General features: G+C 41.2%; 1 protein-coding gene across 1 annotated transcript; it reads left to right on the forward strand.

Moving 5' to 3' along the window:
* Window positions 1–4,415: 4,415 nt before the first annotated feature.
* On the forward strand, window positions 4,416–5,363 carry LOC131255048 (uncharacterized). Its single transcript, XM_058255743.1, has 2 exons — window positions 4,416–4,682; window positions 5,175–5,363. Exons 1-2 carry the CDS (start codon window positions 4,416–4,418, stop codon window positions 5,361–5,363), a joined length of 456 nt encoding a protein of 151 aa, XP_058111726.1.
* Window positions 5,364–21,988: the final 16,625 nt, after the last annotated feature.

Raw genomic sequence — 21,988 nt, forward strand, 5'->3', positions numbered from 1 at the left:
TCCCTTTGTTCTATCCTTATCGATGTCAAATAAGAAAATCTCTCAAATCAAATGCATTTCGTTTCTGGTCGAAATAAAATGGCGACTCTGCTGGGGACACATCTCTTATTTAATGTTGATTTAAGAATAACTTAGGGAATTTTATCACTGTTTGGTGTCTTAGAAGACTCCAAAATGGCGACTCTTAGTGGAAACATCCTCCCTTTCATCTCTCAAATAGAATCTATTTATAAATAAGCACCAACTAAAATCACACATGATCTCTGACAGGAGTGTGCACATTCAAATTACAATAGAAGAATGGGTGACCATTATCCTCTTGAACAAACAGCTAAAACTGCAATGGTCACAATACATTCTAGAAAAAGGGTAAAGAGTCCCTACAGGAAGAATACAGAGGTAGTAAGGAAAGAGATACACGAAGAGGTCCATGACAGTTTCAGAGAAAAAGGGATGTGGTTAATCATTTAAAAGGCATACCGGCTCGGCTAAGCATATATGATGTGATGCGATTATCAAAAGATTCTAGAAACAGTCTAATACAGGCCCTGTCAGATAATAACATCAGGAGAGCATTACTTACAAAGATGGAACATGACGAATGAAACAATTCTATGCCGATCGTCTCTTTCTCTGACGAGGACTTAATCTGTGGTGAAGATCATAATAGACCACTGATGGTTGAAGGCCATGTTGGTAGTAAACAAATAAAATGAATAATCGTAGATAATGGGTCTATAGTGAATTTGCTACCACTGATGATGTTAAGTGAACTCGGATACCACCGCTCTCATCTGCGTCCCAATGGGATGATGATACAAGGGTTCAACCAAGATGGACAAAGAGCGTTCGGCAAAATCACGTTGACATTGGAAATCGAGGGACTGATAACGGATATTGTTTGTCATGTTATTAATGCAGTAAAAACATATAACCTCCTTTTAGGAAGACCCTGGATGCATCAATATGGCATCATGTCATCAACCCTTCACCAATGTTTCAAGTATTGTAAAGACGGGATCCAATGTAAAGTGATGGCTGTTGCAAAGCCATACATGGAGGCAAATCTTTCTTTGTTGATGCCGGATATTATGACGAATTCACCACAGGAAATAATGAGAGAAGAAATAACAATGAAATGATGAAAGAGAGCGCTATCACAACACAAGACGGAATCACAAAGATAGCGATGTTAGAGAAAGAGAATGTGAAACAGAAATTCTATTTTGTACCAAAACATTTGAGACGGCCAGGACAGCCTCCACTAAATTATTGTCACCTGAGTAGTTAGAAATTTTACAAGCAAATTACATGATGCCTCTGCCGCAAGTCGAAAGGAAGAAACCATTCCCAGTTATGCCTAAAAGGTTTCATGTTGAAGCCAATAGTAAGAACCCTGAACCTATTGACTTCTACGTAGCGTCAGAGGGGGAGATAGAGGTATGGGGGGATAATAAGATGAAATCTACAAAGTTGACACCTGAAGATCTGGAAAGGTACAGCTCCACTAGCAAAAGAATAATGAGGAATATAGGTTTCAATTGTGAAGAGCCAGCTGGTTTGAATGGTGGAAAAGGTATTTTAATCCCTGTTGGGGTTTATGAGAAGAAACAGGAAGGATTTCGCAGGTTGGGAGGAGAATCCTGAGTAAACACAATCACTGTAGGGACGACAGAAAAAGAGAAAATTGAAATGATTAAACATCCCGAAGTGGCTCCCGAGTAAATAGAAGATGGGGGGCAACCGACAATTGATAGCTTGCGAGAAATAAACATAGGGACAAAAGAAGAACCCCATAACATATTCATAAGTGTCGGTCTTTTTGAGCAGGAAGCCAATCAGTATGTGAGACTTTAAAAAAAATAATAAAGATATATTTGTATGGACATATGCTGAAATGCCAGGCCTAGAACCATCAGTGGCAATGGATCAGTTAAATATTTTCAAACACAAGAGACCAATTAAGCAAGCCCAATAAAGATTCCATCCGGAGCTGGTTCCTCTGATTAAAGAAGAAGTGGGCAAACTCATCAAAGTTGGGTTCATTAGGGAAGTCAAGTATCCCAAGTGGATATCAAATATCGTCCCAGTGAAAAAGAAGAGTGGACAAATCAGAGTATGCATCGACTTCAGGGACTTGAACGAAGCATGTCCCAAAGATGACTTCCCACTGCCGATTATAGAGTTGTTAATCGTTAGTACAACGAAATACGTTGTCATGTCCTTCATGGATGGCTACGCAGGATATAATCAGATAAGAATGGCCTCAAAAGATGAGGATGCTACGACATTCAGAACCTCGCTGGGAATTTACTGTTACAAAGTCATGTCGTTTGGTCTCAAAAATGTTGGTGCAACATATCAAAGAGCGATGCAAAACATATTCGAAGATATGATGCACAAGCATGTTGAATGTTATGTAGACGATTTGGTGGTTCGATCAAACAACCATGAAGAACATTGTGAACATCTAGTTTCAGTATTCCATCATCTCAGAAAGAAGCAACTAAAGATGAATCCATCTAAATGTGTATTTGGCATTTCGTCAGGGAAGTTTCTTGGTTTTGTCGTTAGACATCGAGGAATTGAAATCGACCCGGGAAAGATCAAAGCCATATAGGAAATGTTGCCCCCAAAAACACTGAAGGAACTAAAAAGTTTACAAGGAAAGTTGGCGTATATTCGTCGTTTCATTTCAAACCTAGTAGGAAGGTGTCAACCGTTTTCTCATCTGATGAAGAAAGGAGTAGAATTTGCGTGGGACCAGTCATGTCAAAACGCATTCGATTCAATCAAAGAGTTGTTGAAACATCCCCCAGTATTGGCAGCACTTGTGAAAGGTAAACTCCTCATTCTTTATATTTCTGCATCAGAAAATTCGTTAGGGGCTTTGCTAGTATAAAAGAATGAGTAGGGGAAGGAAATCGCGCTGTATTATCTGAGCAGAACTTTAGTGGGAGCCGAAGGTAACTATGCGCCTATCGAGAAAGTGTGCCTAGCTCTGATCTTTGCAGTTCAGAAGTTAAGACATTACTGTCTCTCCCATAATATAATCTTGATTTCGCGAGTGGATCCACTGAAATTCTTAATGACAAGGCCGATGCTATCTAGGAATTGGCCAAGTGGATGCTTTTACTGTCAGAATATACAATAACATATGAACCGACAAGAGCAATAAAAGGACAAGCAGTGGCGGATTTCTTAACAGCCCATCCCGTATCGGACAGCGAAATGATAAACGATGATTTTCCAGATGAATAGGTGATGATGACAGAACTGTGCGGCCCATGGCAGATGTATTTTGATGGTGCTTTTAGAACTTCAGGAACTGGTGCTGGGGTAATATTCATTAGTCCCCAAGGCGATCTATTGCCGTATTCTTTCACATTAGGGGCAACATGCACCAATAATTAGGTTGAGTATCAAGCCCTCACCATAGGGATGGAAATAGCCCAGGAAATGAAGATAAGGGCATTGTGAATTTTTGGCAATTCTAAGTTAGTAATAAACCAGCTCACGACTAAATTCAAAGTAAGGAATCAAGAACTCCTCCCGTATTATTGCCGCGCGCAACAGCTTTTGGAGTAATTTTAGGATATTGAAGTCAAACACGTACCCAGATCAGAGAATGCAAGAGCAGATGCTTTGGCCAGTCTAGCTGCAGCCTTAGCTTGTTCTAATCGAAGCCCTTTATAAGTAACAATCGAAGAGAGAAGGTTCTTACCACTTACTGATGATGTTGAGATGGCTGAGATACTGCCCATATCATGTTTAGAAATCACAATTGATGATTGGCGTCAGCCTTTTGTCGATTATCTTAAATATGATATCCTGCTGGAGGATCCCGCACAAAAGATACAGATAAGGCAAAGAGCAAAGAAATTCATTATGTGCAATAAGGAACTTTATAAAAAACCCCACAACAAAGTGCTATTGTGATGTTTGGATATGAAGGAGGTAAATCAAATATTGGGTGAAGCAAATTCAGGGGAATGTGGAGCTCATCAGGCTGGTAGAAATTTATTTCATCCAATACGTCGAATGGGGTATTACTGGCCAACGATGTTCAAGGATGCAATTGACTATGCACGGTGATGTCATGAATGCCCAATACATGGTGATATAATACATGTAACTCCTGATGATTTGCATCAATCAATGACTTCTTGGCCCTTTGCAGCCTGGGGGCTTGATGTTATTAGACCCGTAAATCCATCATCATCTAGAGGGAAATAGTATATCTTAGTGGTAACGGATTACTTTTCCAAGTGGACTGAAGTTATTGCATTGAGAAATGTTAAAGAGAGGGATGTCATGAATTTCACACGACATGCAATAATATACCGCTACAGTATTCCGAGAAAGATTGTCATTGATAACGGGACACCATTCAAGAATAAGGGAATGAAAAGATTATGCGGAAATATAATATTCAGCATTCGTTCTCGACGCCCTACTATCCACCAGCTAATGGATTAGCTAAAGCTTTTAACAAAACAATTGTGAAAATATTGAAGAAAACTATTGCAGGAAATAAACGTGATTGGGAAGAGAAGTTGCAAGAAGCTTTGTGGGCTTATAGAACCACTCATCGTACTGCCATGAAAGCGACACCATACTCTCTAGTCTACGGGGTTGAACCTGTTATCCCTATAGAGATGCAAGTTGCTTTGCTCAGAGTGGTAGTACATTAGTCAATGCAGATTATGAGAACCCTAAGATTAGATTGGCTGAATTAGATCTAATGAATGAAAAGCGGTTAGCAGCTCAACAGCAATTACAATTGTATCAAGCAAGAATCTCTGCCGCTTTTGATAAAAGAGTTAAGTATCATTCTTTTAAAAAGGGTGATATGGTATTAATGCTAAAAAGACCGATAGTGGTTACCCACAAGATAAGAGACAAATTTGACCCCCAATGAAATGGCCCGTATATAGTATCTGAAGTGTACTCTAAGGGGGCATATCGGGTAGTGGATCAAGACGGACAGGGTATAAGTATACCGTTGAATGCCCATTTCCTAAAAATATACCGTCCATGAATAAGTGTAACCAGTGACTTAAATTCGTAATTCTTCTCAATAAAAAGGGGGCAGACAAGAGTGCAATAAAGATGGATCTCCATATTCCTTTTCAGTACTATATTTTCTTTCTGCGAGTATTAATGAAATGTAGATTTTCAAGGTGTATCAAAAGCATCAGCCATTTTGTCAGGTGAAAAGCGCCAAATATGTACATGTTATCAATTGCCAAAATGCCAATGATAACGCCGATGATTATCGCCAATGGTCAATGCCAATGAATTATCACGAGAATAGGTCGTCGGATGAAAAAGCTAAATGCAAAGATTACAACGGACCATAATAGCAATGATGATCTGCCGCGTATGATAGAAAGAAAGCGTTGCTATAAAATTGAACTATGTGATCGAGTCAAGACTAAGCAGCGATGATAAGTGTCAATAGTAGATGGATATCACCATAATCGTTAAAATAAGCCTATCCTACCAAAATTGTTATCATCATGAAGCTGATATTATCTTCAATATAATATGAATATTGGCAAAACACTATCAGCAATGATGAAATATCAATTATTAATTTATATGGCTAACCACATGTAAAGTCAATGACAGCGAGGGCAGCAGCAATAGCAGCTTATCATTTAAGGCAATTTAGTCAAGCCTTATGCAAAAGACTTATCATTGTCAGCAACATATATGTATCATTCGGGTAGCAGTGGAGTCTGTGGCCCTAAAAAGCCCATAAAGAGCTTCATATGCACCCATGCGGGCGATTGACAAAGCAGTCATGTAAGACCCATGCCGTTTGTATAGTTTCAAGTAGCGTCATGAGGATGGCCAGAGAGCACCCCTTGTGAATGGGTTTGACCTTGCAGGCGAAGGAAAAGTGAGTTTCCGAAGCAGGATAACACCCCAGATCCCTGATTTGATTTTAGTAGTAACGCATGGGGGCAAGTTTCTGAAGCAAGTGACCTTCCACTGATGGACTAACAGCCTTGGATTAGGTACCTTAACGGTAGCCTTGCACGCCCCGTGAACTCTAGAGAGTTACTATGGCCAACCTTATGCGTAAATCCTATCATGTCCACAACCCTGATAGCTTCAATGGGCCCCTCTGATGGATCATAGCTTGTGAACTTCCCGGTCGCGATAAGCCCCGTGAACTCTAAAGAGTTACAGCGGCCATTCGTGTAGACCAACTCCAACTACTTATGAGTTTAAACTATGGTTGCTCCAACTACTTATGAGCCTAAACTGTGTGTGCAACTAACTGGAATTGAAACTTAGTCTCGCCCATTTTGGATATCATTTAGGCAATGTTATTCTATCCATTATTATAACTTGTCACTCAGGTTCCACATATCTATCAAATATACTTATGAGAATTGCTCAAGTTCAAAATGATGCAATGATAAGATAAATATATGCCACATGAAGATATGACATTAAGATAGATAAGTTTCATATAAGGTATAAAAAAGAGTGAGTCATATTTCCTGTTCAAAATGTTAAACTTAACCAAATGTATTTACTATTGTTCTATTCCGAAGAGGATAAGCTTTCAATGATGATATGCTTGTTCTTTCGAAGAGAACGACATTGCTTGTCTGTCCCTTGCCTTCTAGATGCCTCAGGAATAATGCCTTTCACAACTTGCAAAGGGGGAGGAGGATGAAATTGCGCAGAATTATCATCTTCTTCTGAAAAATTTTGAGATTCATAAGTACTTCGCAAAGATATTCCAAAAGCTATCTAACCTTCAAGGGTATCGGCCAATGGTACCTCATGAGAAGCGTGTTCTAAGGAAATCGTTGAACAAAATTGACCAGAACAGGGAGAATGGTTAGTCTCCCTGTAATAACCAATGCCTTGGTCTTCTTGATAACTCCTTAGTCGAGGTGGAGGAATGAATATGGCATGGTCAGCTGAATGATATCTGCGCACCAAATAGTATTGGTGGACCCCCCAACACATCCAGGAATAGGAAGAGTGAACTGGGTATCCTTGACCCGAGAGTATAAAGTGAGACCCAATGTTAACACTCAAGAGTTGCCTCCATATTAAGGCTTAATTATACAGTCTGATGCCACAATTCCTCATAGATCTGGTAACAGTATGACAAGTCGCCGGCACAGTTTGGTCAAACCCAAATTGACGAGCAAATCTGCTTGGATAATAGGGTTCACGCCAAAACATGTTGTCTTCTCCTAAGGGAAGACTACCCAATCTGATGGAGACAAGGAATGAGTGCTCACCATGAGAGATGAAGTTATTATCAATAGCTTCTATGCCTTCTAGATGAATAGTGAAAGGAAAATGATGAAAGTCAGTAGGATCACCATCTTCTATTTTATAAGTGATCCAACTATTTGATTTCTCGACCATCTTCTATGAGACCTGTATCCTAGCCCGTACTGTTCCGTAGGCATTCGTGGTCCTCTCGATAGAATTTTGGTGACCCGCGATCTGTTATCGGCATTTGCGCATGATCCTGAGTCGTGTCCCATATATCAGAGTAGGCTCGACTCGAAACTTGTACCCTAGCAACCACGCGGTAACCGCGGTTTCAATGCCACGTCTAGCGCGCTGAGGCGATACACGAGCCAGGAGACGTGGGCCCGTGTTCAGTTTCAGGAAAAATATCTAGCAGTTACAAAACCCAAGGTAACATCACATCAATCCCATCAATCACATCAATTAAGTACACATCACTCCCATCACTCACACCCATCCCCAAGTATAACTATCCATCTCCAACAGTCAACTCTCCCCATCACCCATCCCTCTCTCTCTTACATCCCATCATCTCTCTCTCTCATTTCAAACTTATTCTCTCAAGCAACCATGGGAGGTGGACGTCCAAGCTCTCCATGAGAAAGAGTTAGGTGTGGCCCACCTTCCTACCATCCAATCCCACCCTCAATGATCGATCTCAACCATTAAAGTCCATCTATTGGAGCTCTAGCATGCATTGGCAGAAGAAGGAAGAGGAGATCTAATAGTGGGTGATTTCTTTATTTGGATTTAATTATTAGAGGGCCCACATATGGTGGGACCCATCTTGAAGTATGTATTGTATAGGGAGGGCCCATAGTGGTGGGGTCCCTCCCCTTCTCTCTCTCTCTCTCTCTCTCTCTCTCTCTCTCTCTCTCTCTCTTTCTCTTTCTCTCTCTCTTTTTCCTATTATGAACCCCACCATGATAGTGTATTTCATCTGGACTGTCCAGACTGTCCAAACCATCCAGACGGTCCAGATCATCCAGACGGTCCAGACTGTCCACATCGTCCAAACGGTGCTAATCCACTATGGTGTATGTGTTTTATTTATGCACGTGATGTGGGACCCTCTGTGCGTGGCCCACGTGATGTGGGACCCACCTAATATATGTGCTTTATCCAGACCGTCCATGGGACGGTGGCCCCAGCAGCTAAGCTGCATGTGCTGTGGCCCTGAGGTATGTGTTTCAACCATACCGCCCATCCCTTTTTCTGATGGTGGAACCCACTCCACACACGTTGCATGCATGGAGGTGGGGCCCACATTGATATATATATATATATATATATATATATATATATATATATATATATATATATATATATATTCATGCTTCTTCAGTTAAAAACCAACAAATAACTACTCAATGTATGTGTTTTCCAACAGCTGTACACATGCTGGCTAGACGTGGGACGTGGGGCCCACTCCACACGTGTGGCACATGTGGGGGTGGGACCCACCTTGATGTATATACCCTATATCCACACCATCCATCTGGACAGGTGGTGTGAGCCCACCATGATGTTTTATCCACTCCGTCCGTCCAGTAAGGGGATGTGGACCCCACCATGATTCATGTGTTTTACCCACGTCGTGTGGGGTGGCCACATGTGGACCCCATCTTGACGTGTTATATCAAACCGTCCATCCTGTTTGGCCAAATCTCGGGCCCACCTTTGAGGACTGGCCATCCAGACCGTCCAATCTTAGGACGTCCAGCAGCAACTGTTGCTGTTAGACCGTTTGAAGGGGAGAATGGTGGGTCCCACACGTGTGGACCCACCTTTAATGTATGTATTTCATCCATGACATCCAGACACATGGGTCTCACCTATAGTGACGTCAGCAAGTTCTGTGGGTCCCACCTGTATTAATGTCGGCAAGTTCTGTGGGCCATCTGATGTATGTGTTCCACCCAGCGATCCATCTGGACATTTTGTTGGGTGGGGCCCTCCTTGATATATATGTTGTATATGCACACCGTCCATCTGGATGGTGCTACATGGGCCACTCTATGATGCATGTGTTGACCGTCCATTTGTTGGGGCGGGGCACACTTTGAGGATGTGTTGTATATTCACACCGTCTATCACATGATTGACGTGGCCCCACCATGATGAATGTATTGTATAAGTGGCCCATACTTGAGGCCCATTGGTGTGGCCCACTTAATGTGTATGAGGCCCATTAGTGTGGCCCATTGATGTAGCCCACTTGATGTCTATAAGGCCCATGTGAAGGGCTCACCTATTGTGTATTTGAAGCCCATGGGTTGTGGCCCATTATGATGTATTCGAGGCCCATGGGCAAGGCCTGATGTGATGTATTTATGGCCCAAGTGATACAACCCATTGTGATGTATTTGAGGCCCATGCAATGCGGCCTATTTGATGTATATGAGGCCCATATATTGCGGCCCATTTGATGTATATGAGGCCCATATATTGTAGTCCATTTGATGTATATATGGTCCATGAGTGAGGCCCAATGTGATGTATATGTAGCCCATAAGTGAGACCCATCGTGATGTGTATTAGGTCCTTGTGTGAGGCCATGGGCCCACGATACGTTTGGCTCTATGAGGGCCACTCCTTGAAAGTAGTGATGGTTAAATGTCCACATTGATGGGCGATGATGGTTAAATGTCCACATTATGACCTTCCCTTAAGCCTTTGTCCAATTACTGATTCTGATTATCGAGGCCGATTTTGATTATCGAGGCCGATTCCGATTGACGAGGCCGATTGTCGAGGCCGATTTCGATTGTCGAGGCCGATTCCGATTGTTGAGGCCGATGATCAGGACAATTGCATAGGCCGATTATCGATGCCGATTATGAGTATGAGACAGCATAGCATCATGATACATGCCCATATGCATCATCTGCATGTTTGTTATGAGATGTGGTTAACCATTGCATATGTCATTGGGCAGGTTGTTATGAGACTCCCTGATAGGCAGAGGTTATCTCACATGAGCACATGGTATGCGCAGGATTGATGTATGACTGGATTGTATGACTCATGCATCTTGCATTGTGTGTTGTGATTACTGTACACCCTAGCGACATCAGGGCCATAGCCTCTACAGGCATATCTGGATGGCCAGATGAGACACTGAAAATATGTTATTAGTATCGAGCTGCTATAAATGGCCCTAGGTGAAAATCCCTAAACCCTCTTGGTACCAGATGACGCCCCAACATCAAAACTGAGTGAATATATATATATGAGCGCATGAGGGCCGTATACCAGTAGGCTGCGTCTCCCACTGTGTCGTGGTCAGTTAGGAGGGGGTGTGGCCTTACCTGCCTGAGGGTAGGGGGCATAGCTAGGCTAAGTTTGACCAGCTTGTGAATAGGTCTGTTATCGATGTGCCAGGTAGATATTGGCTGACTATTGGCCAAGCAGATAGTGAGGTCTCTTCCACTTACATGGTCATGTGTCAGTGGGTGGCAATTGCATGTAGAGTGTACTAGACCTCGGTGATGATCCCAGAGATGTACAGTACTGATTTATGGAGAAGGAGTTGAATACCCATTCATTCATTCACTATCCACTCAGGCTGGTGGTGTGCAACTATTTGTTTCGTGTACCTTCGTAATTGCTAGGATTTTGATTGAGGCGCGCGACTAACCTGAGATTAGGAGTTTACCACATTGAGTTTGACTATCCAAATTTAGGTATGAGACTGGTTTGGATAAAAGTCCCTTGAAGTGGACCTCATAGCTTCTGATACTACGTACCATCATCTCGACTTCACACTCCTGCATGGTCATTCGCACCACATGTTGCACTGTATCCTCGTTATCTGATACTTGACTCTTTATGACTACTCATTTACATAGCTGATTTATATTATGTATTCTGATATTGTATGACTAATGGACTTGTCAGTATTTCTGCTTTCTCTAATATCATATGATTCAAGATCTCGCCAGTATTTTTGACATTTTATTATTATGATTTTGCATTTGTGTGCTTGGCACTTATCTTGCGCACACACTTTCACCATCCTCTAAGCTTTCTATAAGCATATGCACGATAGATGCGTGCAGGTGGCGTTGGTCGCACTGGCGTTGAGCTTGAAGCGTGTAGCTATCTTCTAAAGCTTTGATTTTATTTTGACACATGTATTTCCTTTCCAGCACTGTATTCAATATTTTATTAGTGGATATGTGATGATGATGTTGCCTTTGTGATTTGAGTAAACTTGTGGTTATGCTTATTACGAGATAAAAGTACATTGAAAAATCCTCCTTGTAGGATCTTAGGATTGGAATCTGGCGTATGGACGCTGAGAGCCGAGACTGAGGTACTGCGGAGGCTGTCAGCACCAGATTCGGTGATCAGGAATTTTGTGAGCCCAGTTTCCGAGTTTGGGGCGTGACATCTTCCTCAATTGGTAGTTTTAGAGAGGGAGCCGATGAGGATCTGAATATGCTTTCAGTGGGTCATCAAAAGTCCAAGGGAAATATATTCCCAGCCAACCTACAAAGAAATGCCAAGGATCATAGATCAGGAAAGGTTGGAGTGATGAATTTATGGGCCCAAAAATTATATCACCAAAAGCACGATATAAGGAACATAGAACTGAAGGAGCTAATAAATGCTTTTGACCCTCTGCCATAGCACCAACAGCTATGAAAAGGGATGGTCTGATGACTTGTTTAGAACCGGGGAATATTACCAAGCTTAACCAATAAGCTAGGAATGCAGGTAATTCACAAGAGTGACTGTATTCGGTAGTGCTTGTAATATTCTCACGAATGATTTTAAGATTCTGATGGTTATAACTTGCAAAGCTGTCAAGGTAAAATAACAAGGTTATTTTAGAAGAAAGATGAAGATTTAAAGAGAAAATAATTAAGAAAAGAAAAGTATACCGTAGTTTGCGAGAAAAATGAGCCAACCATTCAAGAGAAGTATACGTTCAGGATGGGAAAAATTAACCAATTCACTGAAAAGTTCCGAAGTAGTATTCAAAATCCTGGATTTACTATTTTCCACAAAAACACAAGACAAATCTTCATTCGAAGGGAAGTAAATGTCAAGGATGTTGCCCATGATAGGAAGACCTGCTATACAACATAGATCCCATAAGGTAATACTCATCTCACCTAGAGGAAGATGGAATGAGCTAGTTATGGGGGACCAAAAGTTAAGAAAGCCTCTGAAGATAGCTGTGTTTCCATAAAAATACTCTGATGTGGCTATGATAACGTCATGAAGATTAACTCGTTCCAAAATGACCACATGTTTTCGGGCAACAGCACGAGCCCAGGTGTTGTAGAAATCTTAAGGAGATAGGAGACCCTTGACTATGAAATCATCTGTCCTCCAGGGATCACGATTGGTAAAGAAATATTGATGAGTAGTCTCGAAGAAATGAGTTGGAAAAGGTTAATGAGAGTCATGGCAAGGTTGTAGAAATCGCATTTTGTATATCATGCCAACTTTCTGATGCAAATCCTTTCCTTCTATCCAGCCTTCTAGGATTCAGGGTTCTCTCGTGATCCAATTATCTATGAAGACAAGGTGGCTTTCATGGGTAGAAGCTTCACTATGAGGGATCGACCAATGCCGTTGAAGATTCATAGGATAAGAGATAATTTTATCCAAATAGGGGTGGTGAAATTTCAGTAGTTTTTCATTAATCTCCACACATGTCCAAATATGACGAGAGAATTGTTTGTGTACGGAAGAAATCAAAGGATTTCCTTTTCTTGAGGTTGAAGCCTTTGAAGGATTCATGGTGATAAGGAGAAGAAGAGTTAAAGAAATTTCGGCAGAGTTTCGAGACAAAGATTTATCACACCAATGGCAAATGAGTTGTGTGGACGAGTTGCGTGCGACAGTAGCCCGAATATTCTACACGCAAGGAGAGTTTGGTTCGAAGATGGAATTTTGAAGTGAGGAACAATTTAATGGACCATTATTTATAGGCTCAAGGCGCCATCAAAGAGTTGCGCAGCGAGAAAGTTGCGCGGGTGAGCGAGTTGTGCGGAGCCGCGCAAGTTAGATTCTTCACGATAGAGTTTGATCCTTCAAATTGATTCAAGAAAAAAAATCAAATTTTGGATCAAGGGGGCATCTGTTCGGCACTAAAAATGATCAAGGAAAGAGAAAGGCATGAAAAAAGGGAGAGAGAAAGAGAAAAAGTTGCGCAGGACCTGAGTTACGTGGGTCCGCGCAACTCGCCCGAGATGTGCTAGGATGCGCAAGTTCTGTCAAAGGAACTAATGATGCGAGGTGGGGTCCATGGCACAAGAATCAAGGGCTCACACGTGCGAATGCCTATAAATACCCCCTCACCCCTTCATTTGATTGATTGGAGGTTCAGGAGATCAGTCCCTCTGACAGGTATTGAGGGCATAGAGAAGGGAGGAAAGAAGGCCGCACAACTCATACGAGTTGTGCGGGTCAGCGCAAGTTGCTAGCAGCGTAACTCTGGTATGAGTTGCACAGATTATCTTTGAAGGCGGCCATTATGCTGAAATTTCTGACAGATGATCAAGTTATTTCGAATATTTCTAAGGGATCCCAGCAAGGGAAACCCGCACAACTCATCTCCCCTGGAGATTTGATGAAAATACACCGAAATGCTGTTGAAATTTATATTTTGATTATGCTTGATTTCATGTATTCTTTTCTTTATTAAGAGATTCTATCTTAGAATCAAAGGATTAAGAGGATGTAATGAATTTAGAATAAGTGAAATTGATGAATATTCCCTTTGTTCTATCCTTATCGATGTCAAATAAGAAATTCTCCCAAATCAAATGCATTTCATTTTTGGTCAAAACACGTGCTGAGCAGCCCCCTGAGGCTTAATTGCAAGTCCCTTTTACCTCCTCTTTTTTGTATCTTGGACTTACTGTAATGCGCTCCTTGGAGCTTTATCAATCTAATCCAAGTTTTCTTTTAGCGTAATGTTTATACGCGAATTATTCTAAGTAGAATGGTTGATCACTTTATACATCAGCCATCGCAGTCGTCAAAGATCTAACTTTTCACGGGCTGATCAAATGGATAGGGTTTTTCTCCTCCTTGCATCAGGGAGAACCTCAAGTAGTCATCCATAAGTCGAATATGTGAGTAGCGTAAGGCCAAGCCTATTTTTAGAGGATTGATACTTAATAAGAGTTATTCCTCCCACATATTATGGGAAAACCCTTTAGTAGATATTCAGTACATGATCATCAGTAGAAACATAGAGGTAAAAAGCAGACTCAAAAGTTTTATTGCACCAATTCCATTATGGACTATACATAGTCGATTTTCATACGTGGAGTAGGTCAGCCTCTTAGGCATAGTAGGTTTTGAGGTGCTTGGCATTCCATGAGTGTGGCAAGAGCCAGCCTTCCAAGTCTTCTAGTCAGTATGATTCGGGTCAGCTCATGCTTGTTACCACATAGGGCCTCTCCCAGTTTGGTCCTAAGGTACCCGAGCCGGGTTCCTTAGTATTTTGGAAGATTTTATGAAGAACTAGGTGTTGAGGGTCAAATATTGCATATCAGACCCTACTTATTACTTGGTTTTATGAACATGATAATGCTTAATGCTATATTTTAATCATGTTTGTGTTGCAAGGTGAATTTAAGAGCTTGGACTGAAAAGAGTACTAAAAGCATGGATTTGATGCTCAAGAATCACCAAGGCAAGGGACGGATCTTAGGGGACCAAGATTGAAGAATTCACATGCCAAAGATCCGAGAAAATCAAGTAACTGAAGACGAAAAAGCCTAAAAATCATCCTGAATGCAAGATCACAAGGTTCCCACCATCCGATTGGTTCAAAACTTTATATCTGACCTGAGGACCATAAAGTAACTATACAAGTAAAATTTTATTCATTGAATCATTGTGGAAGTGGCCCAATGGACAGATCAGCCACTAAATCACTGATTTGGGGCCCACCTGCTATCTAGATATGCTTCAATTTTGGTCTCAACCCCTTAAATTGGATGGAAGGATGGATGAACAAAGCAGATTTCTTATATACATCACAGTGGACCCCACCTTGGAGTGCATGCACATATAGTGCATGTAATCGTGCAGTGCACCAGACTGGAAGACCGGTCAAAGGTCGATTGACCCGATCCCATCTTCGCTTCCGCACAGCGTCCGCACATCCAAACGCTGTGACGTGTAGTGGGCCATCACCATCGTCTTAATGGACGATCAAAACTGTCCACTCGATCCAGGGGGGACGACGACCACTGCCATGAAGTCCAAATGCTCCCATGCACGTGCACACAAGCAGATCACCGTCAAATGTAGGATGAACGGCGGGAACCAAGATACAGTGGGCCACACCAAAACTCAACTAAAACCACCCATTTTAGACCAAAATCACTCCAAGAATCCAATGGACAGGGTGGATTTCTCTAAAAACATCACGATGGGGCCCACCTAGCATCTTAGCGCAAGAACTTTCCAATTACGCACGTCTGGACGCAACTTCCTCCGTGGGCTGTTGTGTGATCATGGAGATGGTTGGACCATTAATTTGAACCGTCCACAAGCTCTAGAGGGTGGCCAAGATCCTAGCCAAGATGACGGAATCAAGAATGGGAAGTTCACCATCCTGAAAATCCGTGCCAAACTCAGCTGCCTCCACGGTTCTTTCGATGTTGCTGCGTAAACAGCACTTATGCACTCCCATCCACCATTCTTCATCGACTTCCAGTCACCGTCCTTCATGCTCTATAAAAAGAAAGAGAGAAAGACGTGAGAGGGCATCATCTTGGGACATGGAGACATGGAGGGAGAGAGAGAGAGAGAGAGAGAGAGAGAGAGAGTGTGTGTGTGGACATGTAGCCAGCCATCTCCTTCTTCCTTCCTTTGCGGTTTTTCTTTCCTTTGATGCTTTTTAAGAGTTTTTAGATCATCATGTTTATGATGAGCTAAACCTTTTAGCTATGGCTAAGAGGTGAAGCTTGTAGCGTGCTGGGGTGTTTCTCTATGCTTTGATTCATGTTTATTAAACTCTCTTGGATTCTAGTTTGATTATGAATGAATATTTTTAGTTTTTCATCGTTTATTGTGACTTAAATTATAATAGATCTGCGATAGTTTGAGATATCTTCTTTTCATGTATTGAGGTTGTGAAATTAGGCAATCTCGTTGTTCACCATCGTCTCATGGGCATGGTTGGGTGATGGAATCCTCCTAACCTTCTCAACTCTCTTATGATTGGTAGTGCGTTTGGTATATTGCTGTTGTTTGCCTTGTCTCCTAGGCATGGTTTGGTAATAGAATCACTTCCAAATTTTCACCACTCTCACCCTTTGATGATTAGATCCATGAGAAGTTCACTGATCTGACAAATCTCTTCTTACCAATTGGATAGGATCGGACTCTAATTCCAGTTGTGTCCTTGAATCATGCAAGGTAGCTTCCCAATTGCTATAAGTGGATCCTTGACACCCTAGCTACCACTTTTAATTTTATTAGTTTTAATTACTTTAATCACAATTACTCTCTCAAATATTCCAAATTAGGTTTTCATCTTCTTCTAGATCTAGTTCTAGTTACTTTTAAAATACGTATAAGGTTCAGTCCATGTGGATTCGACCTCAGTCTTAACGAGATTGTTACTACATCGCGACCCTACATTTGAGGTTGTGAATAAGTTTTTGGCGTCGTTGCCGGGGACTGACGATTGCGTTTTTCTGGGGGACTGACGATTGCGTTTTTCTGAGATTAGCTAGTTTTGGAATTAGTTTAAGATTAGGATTTTTCTATTTTTAGGATTAGGTTTTATTTTTTATTTTTAGAAACTTCCTAATTCTAGGATTTTTTTCTTTTTAGAAACTAACTCCTCTTGCTATTTTTGTTTTTAGAAACTTTCTAATTTTGTATTTTCTGTTTTTTGAAACTAACTAGCTTTGTTTTGTTTTGTTTTACAGGATCCTAACATAGAAATCTAATCTAGTAACTTCTTTTTAACTTCTTCCCTCTACTTACTTTCCATATTGCTGTAGGATTTTTTTTTTCTTTTAGAATTAGGTTCAGGATTAGGGTTTCACCATGTAAGAGTGGGTACGTCAGTATGTTGAGATGGATAAGAGATATTGGGGAGGAATGTACGATGATTATAATGGAAATCAACCTATGTCTCAAAATTTTTCTAAAACCATCATTGAGAACTAACCGGAATATAATGTTCCACCAATTAATAAGTCCTTATGTGATCATATGCGGGAGAATAATTACACTCCACGAATTAAGGAAATAATATGTGAATGTTGGGGTTGTCAGACTTATGGGAGTGAGAATTATAATCAACCATCAAATAAGAAGACAATGAGAGATTATATTATGGGTGATAATATGTATCAACAACCATTATATTCTCCCACCTATGATCCGTATGACTATGATCAGTGGAAACATCAAATTGGGAAGATGAACCATCGGTACATCATAGTGATAATTCTCTTGGGTCCTCTACCTTTGAAACTAAATCAGAAACGATTCAAGATGAGTCACTACAAGATAACATTTAGGATTTTTCTGGCCTTAGAAAAATGATAGAAGCACTTGCATTGTGCATTAATAAGACATTGGAGGCTCGTTCGTCCCAGCTACAACTCAATCCAGAAACACAATGCGAGGAAAGTTATCCTAACTCACTTTTGAAGAACTCTAGAATTTGGATTGAAGAGTTGGATTATGTAAATGAGCATATGGTTCAATTCCCTGAGGAGTCAATCTTGATGATGGTTCAAAAGAATGATCAAGAGACGTGGGTGTCTTTCAAATATAATGATGATAACACACTTCACTCACATGACACACTTGATTTCAATGATGAAGGAGAGGTTAGTTTATTCGAACCTCGACCCAATTTAGGAGTAGAATGTGAGGGAAGCAATCCCATCCTCAATGTGTACTGTACTATACTAAATTAGAAGATGATGAGTATTGGGATGACGATCATGAATGTACAGCCCAAATTCCTCTGGAATCAATCTCAAGTTTGATCCAGGTCAATGATCAAGGGGTACAGGAAGTGGTTGACCATAATGATTTACTCTACCCATCTGACATGACTAATTTAAATGTGGAGAATGATCCCCTTTCAACCAACCCTTCTAACTCCTATGATACATGTTTAAACCACTCCCCTAAATTGAATGATGATATGATTCGGGAGATGGACGAGTCGCTCGATATGACTCTAGGTATTGAAACCATCAACCCTTGACAATACAATGCCTATACTAGGTGGTACCGATGAATAGAGTTTTCACATCAATGCATCGCTTATTGATCCTCAACTTGTCTGTGCAGGGCAAGAGCAAGAGAGCATGCCTCCATCCATTTCCAGAAATGATGGAATCCTTGGGTAGATCATCACAAACTTCAATGTGGAAAATGAGTCACTCTCAGCTGAATTCTCCAACTCTTTAGATGATTGCTTGGCACACTTTGTAGATTCAAATGATCCTATGATAAAAGAAATAGTGAATGTCTTATAGGACAACATCTCGGTAGTTGTTACCAACCGAGAGAACCCTTATTTTGAAGCCCCTCCATCCCCAAAACCTGAATGTTTACCATTAAAGGAGGAGGAGCTAAAAATTGAACTGAAGTCTGAAACTTCGGAATACGTTAAGACTACATCATCTGCTGAGAATTTTTCTGAATTATATCTACCTGTAGTCTCTGATTCACCATGAAATACTAACATTGAAACTTTTTTGGTTATAGGTGAATCATATATACTTTTGCTACCTCAAGCGATTCAACGACAATTTTATGCTGAGGTCTATAAATTTCTTTGGAAATTCATTCTCCACGACATCCAAGCCTATTGCAAAAAGGGCTTTTGGATGATCTTGTTAAGAAACCTACTGAGAAATTTATCAAGATACTGGCCGGAAGAGGAACCTTGAGGCATGACAAAGTAGCTTTTCCCTTACTTTCCTAGTCTAGGATTAGTTTACTGCTTTCATAAGACTAGGGTAGTTTACTTTCTGTCATTCTAGGATAGTAACTTTATGCCATTAAGATAATTTACTTTCCGGTTGCTTTATGATAATTTACTTTTTGTTGGTTTCACTCTTGTGCTGACCCACTTTCACGCTGAGATCTCTTTGGAAAAAGCCTCTTAACTCCTTCATCAAGTACTATCTTTCCATCACTTCTCCTTCAATTTCATTGTCTCACGTGCATTGCATGCTTATATCTTTTACATTGAGGGCAATGTAGATTTATGGTTGGGTGATGGAATCCTCCTTACCTTCTCAATTCTCTTATGATTGGTTATAGGTTTGGTATATTACTGTTGTTTACCTTGTCTCCTGAGCATGGTTTGGTGATAGAATCACTTCCAAATTTTTACCACTCTCATCCTTTGATGATTAGATCCATGAGAAGTTTAGAGATCTGATAAATCTCTTCTTACCAATTGGATAGGATAGGACTCTGATTCTAATTGTGTCCTTAAATCATGCAAGGTAGCTTCCCAATCGTTATAAGTGGATCCTTAGCACTGTAGTTACCACCATTAATTTTATTATTTTTAATTACTTTAATCACAATTAATCTTCAAATATTCCAGATTAGGCTTTCATCATCTTCTAGTTCTAGTTCTAGTTACTTTCAAATTACGTACAAGGTTCAATCCCTGTGGATCCAGCCTCAGTCTTACTAAGATTATTACTACATCGCGACCCTACACTTGGAGTTGTAAATACTAGGTCCCCAACCCGGAACTTCCTTGTCTTTAATTTGGATTTGTAAAAATGGGCGACCTGTTGTTAGCAGATCACGATCCTGAGCCGAGCTTGCTCTCTCAATTCTTCAATAAGGTCGAGATCCAGTGCCATTAGCTCGATATTTTGTTATTCATCATAGGAGCGAATCTGAGCAGTTTGTAGTCCAATTTCGACCGGAGTAACGGCTTCAGCGCCAAAGGCCAAGGAGAAGGGGGTCTCTTGTGTGGTTGTCTAGGCGATAGTTCGATATGCCCAAAGAACGTGTGGGAGTTCTTCCACCCATGACCCTTTGCCCTTCTCGAGCTTCGTTCGAAAATGATTTTTTATAATCTTATTGACTGCCTCGACTTGCCCATTGGCATATGGATGATGCGGTGACGAATAAACATTCTAAATTTTGAGGTTTTTGTACATTCCTCGAAACTGTTTATTGTCAAACTATTTTCCATTATCTGAGATGATCGTATAGGGGATCCCATACCTACATACGATATTTCGCCATATGAAGTCTATGATTTTCTGCTTAGTGATCTTCGTCAGAGGTTCAACTTCGACCCACTTAGTGAAGTAATCGACCACAACCACTGTGAACTTGGTCTGCCCTTTGCCTGTCGGGAGGGGGCCGATGATGTCAATTCTCTATTGTGCGAATGGCCATGGTCCGATCATAGGGGTTAGTTCTTCTGGTGGCTGTCGAGGTATAGCTGTAAAACGTTGGCATTTATCACACTTTCGAACATATCACCAAGTATCTGCTTGAATGGTCGGCCAGTAGTACCCTTGTCGAATGACTTTGTGAGCTAAGGCTCAGCCACTATAATCATTTCCGCAAACACCTTCGTGGATTTCTTTCATGATGTATTCGGCTTCCTCAGGTCGAAGGCATCTGAGGTGGGGAAGGAAGAATCCCTTTTGTATAGGATATCCCCAATCATGGTGTAGCAAGATGCTTTGGTGCGAAGTCTGCGTGCTTCTGAGCGGTCTTAGGGTAGCTCATTCTCTTTGAGGAAGATGATGATCGGATCCATCCAAGTCGGCTCTAAATTTATCGGAAGAGCTATAGTCGAACCGAAGTCATTCACACTTATCTCTTTTAGGAACTCAATTGGGATCGACCTGGGCATATCGTCTTCGGCAGGAATGGCCAGATTTGCCAGGATGTCAGCTTTGGAGTTTTTCGCACAAGGAATAAGGCCGATATCACAACTTTGGAACTTACTGATGAGTTCTTTGGCTTTTAGTAGGAAGGCCTCCATGCGCTCTTTTTTAGCCTGATATTCGTTCATTATCTGGTTGACAACGAGCTAAAAATCACTGTAGACTTTAAGATATTGGGCTCCCATGGCTGTGGCCAACCGAAGCCCGACTAGCAGTACTTCATATTCCACAGCATTGTTGGAGGCTCGAAATCCAAATCTTAAGGTGTATTATATGCATGTGTGATCTGGAGTCTCAAGGACTATACATGCCCCGTTGGCTTTAGATTTAGAAGAGTCGTCAACATACAATGTCCATGATGGCTAGTTGGGACTAGATAATGTTGGCTCGGGCTAAATTCTCAATCTGAGTTTTGCTCGAACTGATTTCTCGGCTCAGGTTGAATGCTCAAATTGGAATTTTTCTCGGACTGATTGTTCGGCTCAGGCTAAATGCTCGGATCTGAGTTTTACTCAAACTGATTGCTCGGCTCGGGCTACATGCTCAGATCTTAGTCATACCCAGGAGTGAACTCGACAATAAAATTGGTTATGGCCTAGCCCTTGATTGTTGTGCAGGGGCAGAACTTAATGTCAAACTCACTAAGTTCGATCGCCCCTTTTGTTAACCTCCCCGATACTTCAGGCTTCTACAGTATTTGGTGAAGGGGCTGATCAGTTGGGATGATGATAGTATGGGCTTGAAAATATGGTTGTAAGTGTCGAGATGAGACTACCAAGGCTAGCACCAATTTCTCCATT

The sequence above is a fragment of the Magnolia sinica genome, chromosome 9 (genome assembly GCF_029962835.1).
Source record: "Magnolia sinica isolate HGM2019 chromosome 9, MsV1, whole genome shotgun sequence".
In the NCBI taxonomy this organism is placed as follows: Eukaryota; Viridiplantae; Streptophyta; class Magnoliopsida; order Magnoliales; family Magnoliaceae; genus Magnolia; species Magnolia sinica.

Excerpts from the sequence above, each read along its gene's own strand:
- LOC131255048 (XM_058255743.1), top strand. The coding sequence starts at position 4,416 with ATGCGGAAATATAATATTCAGCATTCGTTCTCGACGCCCTACTATCCA. Across the intron at positions 4,683-5,174 it reads AAGTTGCTTTGCTCAGAGTG|ATTTTCAAGGTGTATCAAAA; the intron begins GTAGTACATTAG and ends AATGAAATGTAG.